General features: G+C 41.2%; 2 protein-coding genes across 4 annotated transcripts; both read left to right on the top strand.

Annotated features, from left to right (window-relative positions):
• The first annotated feature begins 1,302 nt into the window (after positions 1–1,302).
• LOC142412972 (natural killer cells antigen CD94-like) lies at positions 1,303–9,586 on the top strand. 3 transcript variants are annotated; one of them, XM_075508991.1, is made up of 6 exons: positions 1,303–1,545; positions 4,087–4,185; positions 5,337–5,423; positions 5,715–5,869; positions 7,921–8,018; positions 8,377–9,586. In XM_075508991.1, the coding sequence occupies exons 1-6, from the start codon at positions 1,419–1,421 to the stop codon at positions 8,495–8,497; spliced, it is 687 nt and encodes a 228-aa protein (XP_075365106.1). In that variant the 5' UTR covers positions 1,303–1,418; the 3' UTR covers positions 8,498–9,586. The 3 variants fall into 3 exon arrangements, with proteins under 3 accessions (XP_075365106.1, XP_075365097.1, XP_075365113.1); XM_075508982.1 differs by having other exon boundaries at positions 7,906–8,018; XM_075508998.1 differs by lacking the exon at positions 4,087–4,185 and having other exon boundaries at positions 7,906–8,018.
• A 3,943-nt stretch (positions 9,587–13,529) lies between these two features.
• On the top strand, positions 13,530–18,947 carry LOC142412986 (C-type lectin domain family 1 member A-like). Its single transcript, XM_075509013.1, has 6 exons — positions 13,530–13,666; positions 14,774–14,863; positions 16,029–16,127; positions 16,381–16,535; positions 17,084–17,196; positions 18,122–18,947. The coding sequence occupies exons 1-6, from the start codon at positions 13,555–13,557 to the stop codon at positions 18,243–18,245; spliced, it is 693 nt and encodes a 230-aa protein (XP_075365128.1). The 5' UTR covers positions 13,530–13,554; the 3' UTR covers positions 18,246–18,947.
• Positions 18,948–19,756: the final 809 nt, after the last annotated feature.

Raw genomic sequence — 19,756 nt, 5'->3', positions numbered from 1 at the left:
ATTTCATGTCTGCGCAGAGATGGGTGCTAGGTGGTAGCTCCACAAAGCTAGCACAAAGTTCAGTCATACAGGTACAGTATTTATACAGTCTAGTTATGCATATGCATAAGTTATTACACAAAGCAGTTTTCTATTGGTCTACATTTCTCTTATTTCAACTTAAAGCTACAGTGCCACTTTAATATTCTGCGCACGCTCAAAGGGGAGGGGTGTCTGCTTGGGCCGGGGTCTCCAGCTCGAGGGGTGTGACTTTTAGTATTATAATGAGGATAGTTTGCATGAGGGTGCTTCTTATCACACTTCTACTAGTTGTTTCAGATGGTTCTCAAAAAATCTTAATTAGCTTACATATTTCTCCAGGATGTGGTTTACTCCCAAGGACAGTAATTCTTGTTTAGACATTCAGCGTTCCAGTCTGAATCCCCCTTATCAACTTTAGGTAAGTCCTGGCCTTCCACCAGCTCCTGTTAGACTACACAGTCATTACAGTGTATTTCCAGTCTGTTGATATTCTTTTGCAAATGGGAGACTCCGGACTTTACACACAAGAGCAGGAACAGCTACCACAGGAATTCCTCTCTCGTGATTTCCTTCTGACTCACCCTGTCACCGCGAAGTGACTCATCATGTCTAGGCAAGTGCCCTGTTGAGGGCAGTTGGTCACTGAAGATGTTTAAGAACTACAGCTCAGCACTAGAGCAAGGCACTGTAAAGAGCCAGAGATGGAGAGTGAGGATGGATAAGCCACTTCTGCACAGTGACTTCTGCGTACAGTACAACAGCAGAGAGGTCCTCAATGTAGTCTGGTCTTTCTCTGACAGAGGCTGAGCAGTCACATGAATCCTGCCAAGCTCCTGGCCTCACCATCCTTTCAGCTCAGCTCTTCCCCTTCTAACATTTATTTCAGTGAATTTTTGTAAACCAATTTCATTTTTCATTTATTTCATAACAATGTATGGAAATGCAGCCTATTGCTTTCAGTGCAGCTGATGTGTTGTATTTGTGTCCTGATACATGAACAGATATCTTTCATACCTTAACTCAAAATAGCAACTATTCTAGAGCATCTTATTTTAAGGAGGTAGAAAATCCTGACATTTGCTGTATTTACAGGGTCAGATCAGGTGTATAGTTAAATGAAACAGTCTTAGGTTCCAGCTAGCAACCAAGACTCCCGATCTTCACATTCAGGAAGAAAACACCCATCCTTGACAGTGCCACTTTAACTCCTTAACGTGCTTTCAATATAGTACACTTTTACTATGACACAGTAATCAGAACAGAGCCAGCTTCCTCCGTGGTTTCACTGGAAATGCTGAAATGCGAACCATTCCTATCACCTCAGCATTGGTCTCGCTGCAGTGTGCCCCTACTCCCAAAGTATTGCTGTTGCAGGAAAGAAGTGTGACAAGCTGGAGATGGAGGATGAGGAAGGCTACACCGCTTTAAATTTACGACCCTCAGCTTCAGTTATTACTCCTGGATATTCAAGCAGCAAAAAATGTTCTGCATTTAAGGCTCCAGCCAGTTGTGTTACAGTAGACAGTAAGTACAGACGGAAATTAGCTTTTCTATCTAAGTCAGGGCATAACTTAAATTTGCATGTTCATGTTGATTGCTTTAGAATGTTTCTAAACTTTATAGTATATTCTTAGATAAATATTCATAGAAACAGCAGAAAGAATAATTATAATGGAGTCTTGTGTGCTATTGTTTAAGATCACAGATGATATTTTTTCTGAAGCCTATCTTTACTCCAATTGCTTTTTTCCATTTACTTCAACACAGAAGACAAATTCCACCTTTCTATGGATTTTTTTTTTTCATTTCAGTAGGACTCATTTATTACAGCAGGGCATTACAAGAGAGGAAGGCACTATAGTTTTATCAGATAATGCAGACCTTGGAAATGGAAGCAATTTCCTCAGCTATGGGGAGTAGGAAGGTGTCCTGTTTATCAGTCTTAATAGTGAATGTAAGCTCTGATAGGAGTATATATTTTTATTTGTTTATACTCAAAGCTTTTCTAGAAACAATCTGAGTATTAACTAAGGTAGTGGATTGTGCCCGTGGAATGCCTGACACCATAAAATGATGACTTGAGTACTGTTGCTGCTGCTCATAAATTCACCACGTGGCTTATGTGTGAAATAAATACCGTGGCTGCTGTTTGCAGGTTGGGTAGAGTAGACAAAGATTAAATTGACATCACTCTGGTGCTGTCTGGAAAAAATCTAGGGCTATCCATTGAGAATGACCTCTTGACAAGGAGTATGGACAAGAAGCCATTGAGAAGCATCAGCCAGAAAACCAAGGATAAAATATTAGGTAGTGTGATTAGGGGCAGAGCTTCCCAGAAAGAAACAGGTTGGCAAGCTCAGAAAACTCTTAAAATGGCCTTTTGATATGCACAGAGAACATGTAAAGTAGATAGACCAAATTAGGTTGAGAGGGACCTCTACAGTTCATCTTTTCCAACCTTTTGCTCAAAAGGGCTATCTCTAAAGTCTGATCAAGTTGCTCAGGGCCTTGCCCACTTGAGTTTTGGAAAATTCCAGGGATGGAGATCTCACAGCCTCTCTGGGAACTTGTTCCAGTGCTGAAGGAGAAGAATTCTTTTTCCTCACATCTAATCGGAAGTTTCCCTGATGCAGCTTGTGATTGTTGTATTGCATCCTTTTGCTGTGCCTCTGAGAAGACTCTGGCTCCATCTATAAAGCCCTTTTAGGTAGTGGAGGACTGAAACTAGGTCGTCCCTTAGCCTCCTGTTTTCCAGGCTAAACAAGCCTAGGTCCTTCAGCCTCTCTATAGGTCCCTGACCAACTCAGTGTTCCCCTGCTGGAATCTCTGCAATTAGCTGACATCTCTCTTGAACTGGCAAGCTCAGCACTGGACACTGTACCCCAACATGGCTTCATGACTGTCAAGTAGAGAGGAATAATCACTTCCCTCGACCTGCTGGCTGGAGTCTTGCCAATGAGGCCCAGTGCTGGTCAGCTTTCGCTGCCACAAGGGCACACTTGAGGACTCATGTCCAACTTGTCCACCAGGACCCTGAAACATAGCTGCTTTCTAGCCAGTCAGTCCCCTACCTGTACTGGTGCATGGAGTTGTACTATTACAGGTGCCGGACTTCACATTTGCCTTTGTTGAGCTGTTGCACTTACAGCTCATTCCTAGGATTTTTAAAAGGAATTTTTTCCCTTTAAAAGGAAGCTCTACCCTTCTGGCATATCAGTCACCACCCCAATGTGGTGTCATCTGCAGTCTCTTCAAATTACCTTAACTGGTGAGGGCTAGGGTTATGTCCCTTAACTTTGGCTATGTAAGTTTTAGTTGCCAAGTCTATATGGACTTCTGGGCACATTTGGAGGGTGATTCTTCTCACCTAACAAAAGGTTAGTTCCTTGGAGGGGCTTGCTCTGATGCACTGGACTCAAGTAAAATATTTGATGTGTGTAGTACTTTTCAGTTAACCTGAACACTCTAAATAGATATGAAAGAGTATTACAGAAAATTGCAGAGCACTGCTTCCCAAAAGAGAAAAATGCATATATATAAAAGAAAATATTTTAATCAGGGGATAGTCAGCTACAAAATTCTGGAGAACTATATTCCTGATTAGACATTGAACCACAGTGGAAATTTGGAGAAAGAACCTGAAGAAAGATGCACAGTTTAATGTTCAAACATTGCAATCATTTAGAAATCCCAATCACACGTTCCAGAAGTAATTATCCAAAACTAGACGGTAATTTTTCCCTTTCAAGGTCAAGTCTTAGAGATTGTTTTATTATTTCCAGAACTGTGGGAACTGCAAAATCTAACCTGTTTACTTGTTTCTTGAGAAATTTTACTCTAAAACACTAGAGCCTCAGTTAATAAACATTCTCAGTGGATAAATAGATATTTATCAAAATGACTGCAGGAAATTCAGAACAGTGATAACAAAAACTGCACTAAGAAAAAAAGAGGTTCTGCAGATGCGATAAAGGTGGACTGGTGATGTCGGCGAGGAGGCAATACCACTGCGTGGTGAGGAGAGCTGCTGTTTTTGTTGCTGAATGGGTTTTTTGTTTGTCCCAGGAGCCTCTGCCTCATCTTCTTTATGGCGGCCAGTGGCCTTTGCTTTCCTCGCTTTGTGCCTGGTGCTGCTGATGGGGCTGGTAGCCCTGCTGGCATTGTGTAAGTACTGTGGTGTTCCAAGCTGCAGCTGTGGGAGTGAATTCCGGCTGTACAACTGCTTCTCCCCGCCTTGCAGACTGTCCCTGGTGTCCCTGTTCCCCCAATGGAAATAGTACGGCAAGAAGGGCAACAGTACGGCTCTCCCACAGACTTCTCCCCGCAACTGAGTGTCAGCACACGTCACTCGGGATCACTAATATCTGCATTTATAGTTACCTTAACCCTAATGGTCACACTAATCCTAATGCAAGACCTAAACCTAATGAACCCTAACACCAAACCTTAACCTTAACCTTAACCCTAAATCCCTAACCTTAATGACCCTAATCCTAACACTAAAGCTAATACCTAACCCTAAGCATAGGCCTAACTCCTAAGCCTAAGCCTAACCCTAGCCCTTACCGAAACCCTAACCCTAACCACTGACTAACCCTAACTGTAAATCCTAATCCTAACCCATTTCTGAAAGGCTTATTTTTCGCAGCTAGAAGCTCATGTCGTTAGCCAGACTATCCGGACAATGGTGCCCCCCTGTGACTGTTCCTGGAATATTTCACAGTTGCAATTCCCTCTTTTTCTTGGTTTGCAAGCTTTTTGCAGGGAGGGAGGGCAATCCTGACATCAAAGCATTGTGACTGGTGCATTTGCCCAACGATTACAGCAGATTTTCCATAGAAACATTTCAATTAACAACCAAAGGTGGTGCCACGTTACATTTGGAAGCAGAGACAGAGAGTCCCTGTCTTCTTTTTGGCAGGAGGGAAGCAGTTGCAAGTGCCCAGGACGAACACTGAGGGTGGTCCATGGCATCACAGAAATGTTAGCTCCGAGGCAATTCTTCAGGTTTCTAGTCTGACACCCACCCTTTCCTCCCCACCATTCGAAGCTGACTATCACCAATCCCAGATAAACTCATCTGTAGCTTTGTCCAGATGACTTTTGAAAATCTTCAAGGGTAGAGATGCCCCCACCTTCCCAGGTGACCTTTTCTAGTGCTGCACAACCCTCCTGGTGAAGAAAATGCAGATGATGTACACACAATGGTGGACATACAAATGGAGTAGACAAAAAATAAAAGCATGCCAAAAGCTACAAATTAAAGCTACACATTTTTAAAAACAATCTTTGATAAGCACTTCCATGCCCTTCAGTTTTTCAGGTTTCCAAGGATCCTGAGGAAGGAAAGAAGCTGCAGGAAATGAGGGAAGCATTGTGTTCTGAAGGGAAGGAGAAAAATGGTAAATGTGGTTGTTATGTAAATAAAGACAATTCACCCCCTTTTCAGAACCCGTTGACTGACAGACTATAAAATCACAGGTAAAAGATCTGATTGCTTAGTGTCTGTTTTTAACTGTGATAGTATTTGAGATGTGGATATGTGTACACTAACAAGCAAAACAACTTGTCTTTCACCCCTCAAGAGCTCAGCTGATTCATGGCTACCGTTAATCGATTTTTTATCAGTCAAGCCAGTAGCTGAAGCCCCTGTATTCCTCACAGGTCTGCATAATACTCTTTCTGATTTCTAGAAACAAAATGTGCTCTCTGTCCAGCAAGCTGGCAAAACAGTGGAGCTGATAACTGCTTCTACATTTCAAAGGAGAAGAAAACATGGAAGCAAAGCCAGGAGTTCTGTTCCTCAAGAAACTCCACTCTTCTTGTGCTAAAAGACAAAACAAAGATGGTACAGTCTTAACCTCATGCATTCCTTTATGTCATGTTTTAACTTCCAGCAATCTTGCACACAGAAAATAGTTTGGTTGTTTACAGTGCATGTATTTAATTTTTTCTGGGTCAAGTAGCCTTCCTGCAAATCACAAGATTGTCACAACTTGCAACACGTTCTAAATTGTATGCTGTGAGAAATAGTGAAATTATGTATTATGAGAAATAGAATAAGCCATTGTATACAATACCTTAATCAGCTAATACTTAGGGTTTCGCAGAGAAAACAAATTGCATATTATCAGCATGGAGGAGAGACGCAGCATACAGAATGCATGTTTTCATTATCTCTTTCCACAAGTTTTATTACTGAGGGCTCCCAGCATCAAATTCCCATCTACGAGAAATCAAGAGAGTGGCCCATTCACCATGGTACTGTCACTTGGACGCTACAGTGCAAAGTGACTGTAAAAGGTTGTTTTCTGACCTTGTGTTATACCCTTACAGAGTGGTATTAATGATGGCACAAACACTAAACAGCAGAGGATTATATTATGATGACTGAAAAAGGTTTAGGGAATTAATAATTTTAAGTAGTCTTACTAATTTGGGGGTGTTTTGCTGACTAATGACAAATCTGTAATTTGCTGTCAAGACCATATTTCCCTTTTTGTACACACATACCTGGGAACCTCTTTTTCAACAGCTGTTAAGCTTACACGAAGCCCAAATATCCTTATTTTCTTTTTGCTACATAAAACTTTTAAAAGGAAACAAGCTTCCCTGAAAACGTCTCTCCTTTTTCCAGATGGAGTTAGTTTCAGATGGGGGGGTCTCAACTCTTTTATTTTAAGGCATAAAGGCTGGCCTTTTGGATTTTTTTTTAAAGCAAAAATCAGATGGGTAGAGACAAATAAAATAAAATAAAAAGTGGAGAAATTGTTTATTATTGAGTTTAGCAGCATCCTGAGGTCAGAATCATGGTTCACACCACTGGGAGAAACCTGAACACCACACCTTCAATGCTGAATTCAAGACACTATTTTGGTATGCTATATAAATCCCTAGATAGATTGATCCCAGGTGTCTGGGTACATGTTTTTTCTTCCATGTTTGGTATATGCAGCTGCAGCCAGACTGAGGCCAGACCAGTTTAAGCCAGCTGTGGATTTTAGATTTTGGATGCGTCCCTAAACATGGTACTAAGCAACAGTAGAATATCTGGAGGATCTGACAGGCTAAGAGGCTGAGGAACCTCTTAGGTAGCACTTAGACACCTAGGGGATGATTCAGGTGCCTAAGTATAGGTTTCTAGGACAATCCGAGATGCCCGGGGGTATTCTTTGACCTCCAAATAATGCCTCAGCAAGGCACTGTTCTCCCGTAGGTTCTGGGTCTTGTCTGTCAGCCATATGTGAAGACCTCAGACAGGTTGGAGAATCTCAAAAGGTGCTAGAGGCCTGTATTTACACAACAGGCTCTTGCCCTCTAGGCTGGGATTCATCTCACCTAACTTTAGGCATCTACAGTGTAAGTGGTCTGCAACTTCAGAGCTACTTCCTCAGGCTCTGTTAGAGTCAGCGGGAGATCTGGCCAATACAGTCGCTATCGGTAGCACTCCCACTGGGTGAGATGAATCACTTCTCAGGCTCCGCTGGATCTGTTGACCAGACCTCTGCTGACTCTAACTGGGGCTTAAACGGCGCTCCTATATCTATATCTAAACTGCAGATATCTAAAGGCAGTGTAGAAACCTAAAAGCAGACCAGATAAAGCTGCTTTGTTTGTTTGTTTGTTTGTTTTCTTTAAAAAAGCTGTGTTTTTACACACCCAGGGTACACTTGTCTTGTGGCAATTCAATAAGCAACAGTATTTGAATGATCCTATAATCAGAGCAGTTAGCACTGCCTCATGGAAAACAAGCATGGACAACAGGTTACTCTCCTATTGAGTAAGAGTTATCTCCTTTGGTTGCAGAACCTTCACAGCTGGAAGATACATGAACTTAGGTCTTATTTTTGAAATATTGTTGTGATTATTTTCTCATACCCATAGGTTTCTCTGCCACAGGATTCACAGTTTTACTGGGTTGGATTATCATACATATCTGAAAGGAGCGGCTGGTACTGGGAGGATGGAACAGCTTTTTCAAAAGAAGCAACAAATTGGTAAGCCTTCATAACTTAGAACCACTGTGGTTCTAGCTGATGGGCCCCAGTAAATTATATGAGACTTGTGCTTCCTCTTACTTTCCCATGTTTGTCACGTGCAATGATGAAGGAGCATGGAGACCATAGTATCTGCTATGGAGGTCTGAATTCATGTCCTGTATAAGGAACAATGGGTGGCAAAGTACAGCTCGATCACATGCACAGACCCAAAAGGACCACCTAGCACAAATAAAATAGCTCCAAGGGGGAAATAACTCTACCTTCCAGTGGCAAATCAGTATGATTACAAATAGTCCAAATATAGATCACATGATATCATCAGGACATCATTAAGGCATATCTTTTAATTTCCTAGGGTTATGTTATATGACAACAGCTTCTGTGCCTCCTTATATGCACGGATTATTTATGCCAGACACTCCTGTTCAACAAAGCAATTCTGGATCTGTGAGAAAGTGGCTGTTCACTTCACCTGAAGAAGCATTGCAAGAAGGGATGTGCGATCTGCCACTGTGAGATACCAACTTTAGGAAATGGAAGTTTTAAATATATTTTAATTTTTGTTTGTTTATCATGCAGTTTTCTCAGAATGGTGATTCAAATGGACAGGTCATTAGAGACTAAATTGTCCTCTTAGTCTGCATTTTCCCTCCCAGGCTCACAAATGAGAGAGAGAAAAAAAACTACAAAGCTAAAAACTACAAGCCTAGTTGTAGAAGGAACTTCAAAGAATTAGCTACAGTCAAGCAATGATGCTTGCACAACTCTCTAGGTTGACAACCACACATTCTTGCAGATCTCTATATTTCTTGAGCTTCAGTCAGCATTTTAGACTAACACTTGCCAGTCAAAACCAGTCCAACTACATCCTTGATGATTTTATTCACTGAATTATTTACCGTACACACTAACTACCATCCACCCATAATCCTCTTCTAGAGCAGTTTGCCTAGGCATGCCTGCTTTCCTAAATCTGTTCTTCCAACTGTTCCCTGTTTGAGGTACAGGGATACAGAAAGAACACAAGGTTTTCTTTATCCATAAAATCCTTTTTTATATATGCATTAATAATTATAGAAACAAAAGGACAGTTATGAGAAGACCACAGGGAATCCCTGGAAGCAATCTCTGTGAAAAGTAGAGTCAAATGTCATGGCTGGATTAAAACATTACCTGAATAATTTCAGTGCTATCATAACATTAATTGCTATGCAAATAGCAGTGAGGATAATTATTATGTGCTCCATTCAGAGCTACACACAATCAGTACTCAAACTGATGCAGAATCCATTGCCACAGATCTTACCTGAGCTTTTGTATTATATCCACACTTGTTTGGGATCTCTGGAGCCCGAGGTACAGACTATGCATCATGTGTTACTAAAGCACTTGTCATACTTCTTGAAAGAAAATGATGCCTCCACTTTTCTGGGTGGAGTTTCATTGCATGAATTCTTTGAAGTTTTGTATGTCAGCATCTGTTTTGTATTACATATGCATATATTCCTTGTACATATATACCTTGTACCTTTGTGTATATGCCTTAGTATTTGGAGACTTTCCTTAAAATAAATTAAAAAATAAAAATATGTCTTTAATATTCAATATTTCCTTGGAAAATATTCTCAAAGACTAAAGCAGCTTCTTGGTAAAAAATGAACCCCTCTTCCTAATGTGCCGAAAGATGTTTGTGAACTGAATAAATTCACTATACTCAGTAGACCCAAGTCATAATTCATGGGCACAACTACTAGTTGAACTATCTAGAATTCCTTACTATTGCAGTAGGAATTGCAAGGTACAATGCAAGTAAGGTACAATGTTTCATCTGTTTCAACCCATTCAACCTGAAAAAAAATTCACAGCAGGCATCTAAGCTGCCATATTTTACCCCTTTTTCTTCCCATAAAATAACACTTGATTTTTTTTTCTAGCAATCTGCTATATGCCTTTCTTTGACTGCTGCATTGTGAAAACAAATATTAGCCTCTGGGTTTCCTGCTGACTGCTTGGTGTGACTTTTTAGGGAGGATTCACTATTACTGCAGGAAGGTCAGGTCAGTGGTGATAAGTTGCAGGACACATTTCTTTCATTTATGTGGCTAGATGATCTTTATAAACTATTCCCATATCTCCATATAGTAAACTCCATTTTTGGTCTCAGCCCAAATCTTGGCTCCAGCAGCAGCTTGGAAAGGGCTTTTCCCCTGTTAACAGTGGTGTATTTAAGATGGAAGAATTTATAGTACCTAGTATTTTAAATTCAAGCAAATCCATTATTTCACCCAGTCTGCCTTCTATCTCAGAGGCTGTCAAAGTTCTCCTGACTACACACGTATGGAGCCCAAGACACAAGCTGCTCAGGGAGGTCCACTATCTCTGGAGATAGGGGAGGTCCACTACCCTTCCATGGCACTGGGAAGTTCAGAGAAGCGGTTCATTTGAAGCACATTTTGTATGGAAAATAAAACTTAGTATTGTATACTAAGTGTGAGTGTAAAGCCCTTGGTAAAGCCTGAGACATCATAAATCTTGAAAGGTTTGGGAACCGCAGAGAAGTTGTTGACTTCGACATCCCTTCAAACAGGACATGGACAGTGAAGAAGATAAGGGTTAAGTGAATAAAGGGGTGCATTGGGGGAATGAACCCTGCAGTGCTGCTCTGACGCGGAAGGAGCATGACAGCTTCACATTTGCCCATCTACAACAAGATAACAAAGACAGTGAAATGGGAGGAACCTAAATGTCAGCTGCTGGATAGGAAAAAGCAGAGTTCACAGATGTCAGGAAGGCAGGTTCAGAAATAAAAGAGATGAACCAAACACTCCGGCTGCACAGTGCCTCTTCACATCCACCACTACGCTCTCTGCTGCAGGCCCTGCACCGAGTGCATCCTCTCTCATTCCCAATGGCCTCCATCATCCTTGTTATGAGCGCACCGGCTGCCCTGGAGGGGGTTCAGACTTGCCAGCAGATGCCGGTGCTCACAGGATGAAATGCATTGTCAGCAAGGTGCTAAGTGATATAGTGCCAATCTGTGTTCACAGACACTGTCTGTAGAAAGCAACAAAGAAAAATACCCCTTCCCTGTGAAGGTCAGCCAATTTACTAAAGAATTTGATGCTCATCTGTCCCTGGATCTTCCTTCTCTGTTTGTTCTTTCTATTTCAAATCAGAATCTTAAAACATTTAACCATTATAACATCTTTCACTGATATGCTTTTAAATCAGCGAAAGTGACTAAAAGACTACAAGAAGGTGCCCAGGAGCACAGCCACAATGGCAGACATGGGACCATCTCTTTATCAGCAAGTGCTCCTTTGGAGCCCTCTATCTTGTCCCCATATTCATGCTTACGCCCTGCCAGGGCTGATTAGGGCACTACTAGAGGCAACTAACAGAAACTGTAGTAAGGGAAATCCCAGTTAGACACAAGGGGAACATTCTTCACAGCACGGGTGGCCACACACAGGAAGAAGTATCCAGAGAGGCTAGGAGATCTTCATCCTTGGAGACTGCGTGAACTCGACTGGACAAGTCCTTGAACAACTTCAACAGAGTTCAGAGCTGCCCCAGCTTTAAACAGGAGGTTGAACCACATGACTTCCGGAGGTTCCTTTCAAACAATGGTACTGAAGACATAAGTCTTAAGACTTAAGACACCATGGTTCTGCCACACATCTTTTCTTGAGGGTGCCGGGACTCCTTGACACAGGTCTCGGCTCTGGCTCATGCATCTCTAATGACAGGTTTCCAGTTACACAATCTCACTATCACCCTAGAGATTCACATCGCTCTAAGCCTGCCTGGTCTTTCCCACAGTATCTTCTGTCCTTAACGGGATCTTTCAACTGGTATTATTTTGTCCATGGAGCATGGTCCTTCACTCTGTCCCTGCCTTCACTTGGTCAGTTTTTGTATTTGTTTCCTGTTAAATTAAATAAACCTCTACTCATCTGAAACATCTGAGGCAGCAGGTGAGGTGGCAACCTTTCAGAACCTTCTCTCTTGACATCATTACTTTAATACATCTTATGTTCTCCTGGTAGAGGAACTTCCAGAGGAAAAAGGGAAGAGTGCACAGCACTGTGCTGAAGGGCCAGCAAACTGTGAGCCAAGCTTTGCAAAAAGAAAAATGGGCTCCTACTGTAGTTGGGTGGTGCAGAGAATTTGAGTTACTAAAGAAAGTAGTATCAATTCTGTTTCTCACTTTATAAATTTTTCTCTTCAAGTTACAAGAAAGGGGAACAGATGATGCTATTTCAGGTGGTCGACTATTGTTCCCTTGGGCATTCTCCCCTAAAAATCGTAGTGAGTGTTCCCTTCATACTCATAGATCACAGAGTCATGGAAAGATTTTATTTGGAAGGGACCTCTGAAGTCCATCTTGTCCAAACTCCTGATCAGCAGGTCTAATTTCAAAGCTGGATCAGATAAACCCAGTCCCTGTCCAGTCAAGTTCAGAAAATCTCCAAGGACGGACCTGGGCACCTCTTCCAATATTTCACCACCCTAACTGTAACTTATGACCATTGTTTCTTGTCCTTTCACTATATACCTCTGACATGTACTTCCATCTTCTCCATAGCCCCTTTATGCAGTGAGAGACTGCAATTGGATTCTCCTTAGCTTTCTCTTCTCCAGGCTGAACAAATCCAGTTGTCAGAGTCTGTCCCTATAAATCAAGTGCTCCAACTCCTAAGCATCTTGGTGGCTCTCCCCTTGACTAGTTTTAGTATTTATGTGTTTTATGGGATTTTTTTTTTTTTTTTTTTTTGCTGGGGAGCCCAAAGCTGGACATAGTACTCTAGCTGCATACTCACAAGTGATGGAGAGAAGAGAATCATCACCTCCTTTGCCCTGTTAGCTACATTCTTGCTAGGTTGGTCCAATATGTGGTTAGCCTTTGCCACAAAGGCTCCTTCTCTTATTTGTTAAATCCTGTCTGTGTCTTTTTTCCCACACTCTGATTTCCCACTTCTTCCTCTGAAAAGATGACATTAGACTCTGGACAGCACCTCCTACCTCCTCTGTGTGATTAAATAGCTTCAGCAGCTATTTGCAGCTGCGAACTTTGCTCTCAATGGAACACAGACACCTAGATTTTCAGCCCTTAACACTGAATAATGAAAAAGACATAGAGCTGAAGTTAGTCTGCCTCTGAGATGAATCAAAGGTGTTTGTTCTGGTTTAAAATGTGGACAGTTCAAAGGAGATGAAAGTCATGGGAAGGCTAAATGGAAAAGAGGGGAACTACCAGGCCATACATTTACTGGGACTCATGTCATCCCTATGTGTCTCTAGACCTGGGGATGCAGACCCAGGCTGAGATGTGATGGGTGGGAAGAGAGGAGTTCTTCCTCTGAGGGAAGAAAAGGAGGAGTCAGACATAACACTTGAATAAAATATCTTGCCTTAGGGCATTTGAAGTGTGACTCATTCTCTTATCCCCTCCCTCTTTCTGCTTTTCTTTTTGCTTCTCCTTCACAAATCATTCAGTCTGTCTTTTAAGAGGATCGTTATTGAACCACGAATGAGCTCTCAGATAATGCATACGAATACAGAGGAAGAGGATGGATACTCTCATTTAAATCACCTGCCACAGGATCCAGCCAGACACTACATGTCCCTGAACATCAACAAAGGTACGACTGACACTTGCTCTTTGAACTTTCTTCACTATGATAGACAATGACCACTCTCACTTATCCAGCTCAGTAAATAAGAAAAATATGTACTTATCGGTTTAATGCACTATTTGTATTGTTTTGTCTGACAAAAACACAGCATGCATGAATGTGAAAATGCATGTGGATCTGCTGCCATTACTTGCCCTAAATTTCTGTAGGAAAAGACAAGTGGCTTCAGGATCAAACTATGGAAGGCAGGAATCAGCTTTAATGTGGTTAGTTTTATTTATTGTTTATTTATTATTACAGGAAATGGCTATAGAGACAGGACAATCTGACTGTAATAAGAAAAAAAACTTTAACGTTTTGCCCTCTGGACCTCAATTTTTCAGAAAATGCTTAAGATTCATAGCCTTTAAGGCCAGAAGCAATGAGACAGCACCAGGCCTGAATGCACAGGTCATGTCATTTCCTTTCTTCAAGTCCCATACCTCTAGCTGGGCTAAACCATGTACGTCAAGACGGCATCCAGTCTTGAGTTAAAGATTTCTTCATCTGAAAGGTCCGTCGTACTGCATTGCCATGACCGATTGGTGATGGTAACTCAGGAATTTTTGAATCCAGGGAAACCTCAGTGGATATTTTGGACTCCAGAATTTTCCTGAACTGGGCTTCAGCCTAGAGCTGGCATCTAGCCTGAGCACTGTGTGCCCTGAGAGCAGGAAGGATTTGTGCAAAGTGTAAGATTGTATGCAAACACTTCCTTACTCTGTTCTGACAGAGCAGAGTAATACAGTACTGCCAAAGGAGAACAGGAGCATCGCCTACTTCTAAGTCAAAGGATCACTACAATGTTTCATAGTTTCATCATTTGTCAAAGGCAAGGAATCCCCTGCCGGTTCCATTTAAACCATGTCCAGTGTCCCCTTTCAAACAGACCTCTTTAACGGAGGCACCACACCTTCTTCTCAACTTGCATTTTGATTGATCCTTAAAATACAATACAGCCTGGAAGGGGAACTCTTTCGAGAGTCACCAGATGGTTCTTCATGGAAGGGTGGAGGGTTGGGAGTGCTGCTGAACAGGGTGCCTGCCCTCAGATAAATTGTTGGTTTCTCCCAGGGCGCTCTCTTCCCTTTGCTGTATGGTGGCCAGCTATCTTCACTTTGTTTGCACTGTGCCTGGCCCTCACCATAGGAATTATAGTCCTAGGTAAGTGCTGAAATATACTGTGTTCCTTTACTCATATTAACAGCTTGGGAATAACTGCACTGAAGAAAGGTGGCAGACTGACTGCAACAAGGACAGCCATAGCTCATCGTCCCCACATATACTGTCCTTTCCTCTCCTCCTAATTGCCTGCAATGAACACTCTGCAGCTTGGTGCACATAATGCTTTGCGGGAAGCAATTTTTTTAAGTCTGGACTTGTGCCCAGAGCAAGGATATAGAAGTCAAGATGATATATTTTGGAAAGAGTGGGAGGAATGGATTCTGTCCTCATCCATCTATTACTCATTTATTTGCTAATTTGAATTCAATTATAAAATTCAAATGTTGACTTTCATAAATCAGTTTGTTGTTTCCCTTCTCCTCTTCTCCTGTTGTCCAAGTCTCTCCACTCTACTGGAATAGCAGTTCTTGTCTCATTCCTTTGATAAATCTTTCATGTTTGTAGACTACTGTCTTAAATTAGTTCATACTAGTATGTTAAAAATGGACATACTAGAAGCACTCAGATTCATGAGGAAATCTCCCTTTTTCTGTCTGTTTCACTCAGTCATCCCAGTTTACCTGAGATGTCCAAGAGAACTGAAGACTCTCATACTTATATTAGCTGTTATTATCTGTGACATGACTGTATCTATCTATACTTTCCATCACAGAGCCTGGACATATAGTCATTCTAAGCCGTTGCTACCAAAAGTCAGTATCTAAATACTGTTGAGGGAGATATATGAAAACACCCTCCCCACTTTCTTCAGAGAAGTTTTACCAGCCTTTAAGAATAAAAGGTTTTTTCAACCTGAAGTATGTTTAGGATTTTAGTTTTTTTCAAAACTTCCTTTAAGATCAACATGATTAGTTCAAGATAGTCCTTCCTAAGCATATTTTTTTGCATTATTTTAGTCTTTTATTAGGTAACCAAGTGGCCTGCAATGGCACTGTGATTAAACTGCATTTAAAATTTGGAAATCCCTTTATCCATCATTTTCTCATCTGCTGATGTCCTCACAATATGTGACACTGTAGCATCAGAGTTGCATATGAGCACGCTGTTGCAAAAAGTGAATTTGCAATACATGATGAAGCATGTATCATGCAGTAGCATCGTCACAGCTTTTCTGTCTCATGAAGAATATCTTTATAAACTCCAGGTCTCAGAGATTCTAAAGCACCTGCGGGACATAATGAAAACTTGCAAGGACTAAAGGAGAGATTGTGCTTGACGGGTGACACAAACAGTAAGAACAATAGTAAGTAGAACTACTGCTCACACAGACTGAAATCTACGTGTTAGGCCTTATATCAGATTAAACAAGGGTGTTATATGCTATATCAGATTAAATGATAAGTTTAAAAAAAAGAAAGAATGAGTGTAGATGTGACCCATAAAATGCCCATATACATTCCAGCTCTGCATAACTGACTTTCCAGGCCTATGGGTGTAGACTCCTCTACTCTTCCTTTGGCTGTTTGTAAGGGACTGATGGTTTCTTTCTGTTCTAGGACCTGCATGTTCACTCTGCCCTGTAAACTGGAAATGGGTTGGAGGCGACACCTGTTTCTACTTTTCAGAAAAGGAGGCCACATGGCAGGAAAGTGAAGACTTTTGCTTCTCCCAGAATGCCACCCTTCTTACGCTGAAAAGGAAAAGCAAGTTGGTATGGTTCCAATCATACTGGAATTTCTTTGCATTGGTATCAGCTATTCAAAACTCCTCACCAGTCAGCAAGTACCTCTTGATGTTACGTAGTAATAGAGATACTGTCCTTAAGGTCTGATGCAATGCAGACTGCAGAGCATTTAACCACAAATGTGTAATGATGAGGTAGCTAGCAACACAGGATATTATTCAGCCAAACAGTGGACATGAGCGTCATGGATCCTGTGAAAGTTATAAGCAGTGAGTCTTTCATTCAGGAAATCTCTTCGAATACTCTGAGAGATAGGGCTCTAAAAAGAATTGTTGCCCTAGTCTTACATTTAATAGAGATGCCAGATACAAAATATTCCTGTTTTCATGCCAAATAGAGATGTTGTGTCTTGGAAACTGTTATGAGGGCCTGATGAGGAGTTCAGAGAGTCATTGTCAAATTACCTCCTTTGGTTCTTTCTTGATCACCTCCTCTCTCAACAGTAGTTGTTTAGGTACAGCAAAAAAAAAATACCCACAAGCTCCTTGGTGATAAAGGTTTTGCATTTTTTACAGATTAGCATATCTCAAATATCACAAAAACAATCTTACTGGATTGGATTGTCATACGGAGTTGATGGCTGGTCTTGGATAGATGATACGAAACTTTCTACAAAGAGAATGGACTGGTAAGTTTTCTGAACTTAAACAGTTGGTGGTTTTTAATCTCTTCTTGCACAATATCCTCCCTGTGCACTGAAGGAGAAGGAAACCAAAATTCCATTAATGGCAAAGCTTCAAGACAGAATACAGCCACAGATGTATTTGGAGTTAAAATACTCTTTTAGGTGTGGAGTCCCTGAAATAGAGAGAGTTTCAGAAAACTGGAAGCGTGAGCAGAAGGAGTCAACAAACCAGTGCAACCAGTGACTGCTCTCACTATTTAAACCCATTCACTTTACGAAACATCCCACAACTCTATAGGAAGCAACCCACACTTCCTTCAAGATAGCCTACCTCCTGCAAAGCCTGCCTGCACCAGCTTCTTCTTTACTAACCTTGGAGAAAAAAATTGAATTCCCATTCTGTTCTGTGTGAAGTGATCACTGTATGCAGTTATATGAGAGTCCTCTTCAGGGTCTGGAGAACCTTCTTCGAGTTGAAGATTCTCCAGTGCCTCCTTGGAAACACACGCTCATTTTGTCTTGCAAACTCTTACACTTCCCGTGGCTAGTAGACATCAGGCAGAATGATCTGCCTGTTGTTCAGGCAGACCACTGCCTTTCAGTTTCCAGACCCAAATTACTACTATAGAAAGCAATGGTTGGAGTGACATAACCACTGGTGAAGAACTAGTGATGAACTAGCTTTGATGATGCTCCATACGTAGGCTTTCTTTTTTACATCTTTGAGCTGAAGGCAGGTGGGAGAATGATCCTTCAGACTTGAATTATATGAGCTGTTATGTTCTTCAATATTTTGCATAAACCTTTATAAACCTTAAAATGACTAAGCAACTTTTGCAATAATGTATGATTGTCCAAAAGGGCTTTAGGGTTTTTTTTTAATTTGTACGTAAGAGTTTTTAACAAGATGGTGTGGGTTTTTTTCTAGGATTTATTTGTCCTCTAAGCAAAACTGTGCATACCTGTTTTCTCGTAAGTCAAGAGTTTACAGTGAGAATTGTTACGAGAACTATCCCTGGATCTGTGAGAAGGCAGCAGTCCAGCTGATCTAAGAAGATTATCAGCAGAAAAAGAACTGGAAGAGTATGAAGAAGATTTTGATATTGAGATTTTTCAAAGAAGGGATGTAAAATAATGTTTAATACAAATTCAGAGCAGAGTCCATCTTTTCTTCCTAGTGTACTCACACAAATATGAAAATGGAAAAGAGACAGAAAGCCTCTGCAGATAAAAAGAACCAGCAGTAATAAATATCTACATATCAGATACGAGATATTAGTCTCATTGTTCTAGTTCAGAAACCACTACCTTAGCGATGCTGACAATCTTAAGCATTACTTACAGCCAAAGAAATCAGAAGTGTAAAGGCCTGTGGGACCACTTCTTGTCACTCTGATTGGAATTTCATATATACCCATTTCTACCAAGGCTCTCTCTTTAGTCCATTTGACCTTACTCAGATGATGAGTCTTCTCTCACTTCTATTTGTAAATATATGCTAATCTCCAATAACTCTTAACTATTTCCAGCCCTCTTTTCAGCACACTAACTTTCAGTTATTCTATATTCCTTTAAAACTCCTCTACTCAAAGACGTGTGGCTCCCTTGTTCACTGCTTGGCAGTGAAGCATCACTTGGCATCCTCATCCTCTTCTTGACTGGGTGTAGTATATGAATTTTAGATATGTTCAAATTTTACTTCCAGATAATAATGCTTTTCCTTTACATGCAATAATATGATCTAAGAATGCCCAGAAGTCAATGTTAAATGAGTTTTAATAAACAGTATGCTATTATCATAATCACCATTGCAGTTATGCAGGGAGAATGGGAATAATGATTGGATTTTTCCAAGAACGCCATCTGAGGGCCATTAGTCTTCAGATAACATAGAATATGTCCATCCCTTTACCTAATGCATCTCATCATATGAAAGGATGGATATGTGGCATGAATGACTGCACTGATGGCTGGAATGCTGTGACGGTATTCAGAAAAGTATTAATTGCTAAATGGGGAACTGAATTTTCCAATGTATCGGAAACCACATATTTTTGGTACTATATATTAATTGTCTTTTGGAATGGATGATTTTCTAAATCTAAGTAACTGTATCTGGAGTATCTTGTTCAGGATCCTGAGGGGAGGGAGGTGGGGAAAAAGCAAGCTCACAATGCTGGACTTCAGGAGAGCAGACTTTGGCCTCTTCAAAGATCTGCTCAGGAGAGTCCCATGGGATAAGGCCCTGGAGGGAAGAGGGGCCCAATAAAGTTGCTTAATATTGAAGGATTACCTCCTCCAAGCTCAAGAGCGGTCTGTCCCAACAAGTAGGAAGTCAGGCAGCAATGCCAGGAGGCCTACATGGATGAACAAGCTGATCTTGGCAAAACTCAAACACAAATAGGAAGCATACAGAGGGTGGAAGCAGGGACAGGTAACCTGGAAGGAACACAGAGACACTGTTCGAGCATGCAGGGACAAGGTTAGGAAAGCCAAAGCCCGAAAGGAATTGAATTTGGGGAGGGGTATCAAAGGCAACAAGGAGGGCTTCTACAAGTACATG

This window comes from Mycteria americana, chromosome 1, assembly GCF_035582795.1.
Source record: "Mycteria americana isolate JAX WOST 10 ecotype Jacksonville Zoo and Gardens chromosome 1, USCA_MyAme_1.0, whole genome shotgun sequence".
NCBI classification, from domain to species: Eukaryota; Metazoa; Chordata; class Aves; order Ciconiiformes; family Ciconiidae; genus Mycteria; species Mycteria americana.
The sequence above is the reverse complement of the archived record's forward strand: the minus strand, read 5'-3'. Positions and strand labels throughout refer to the sequence as shown.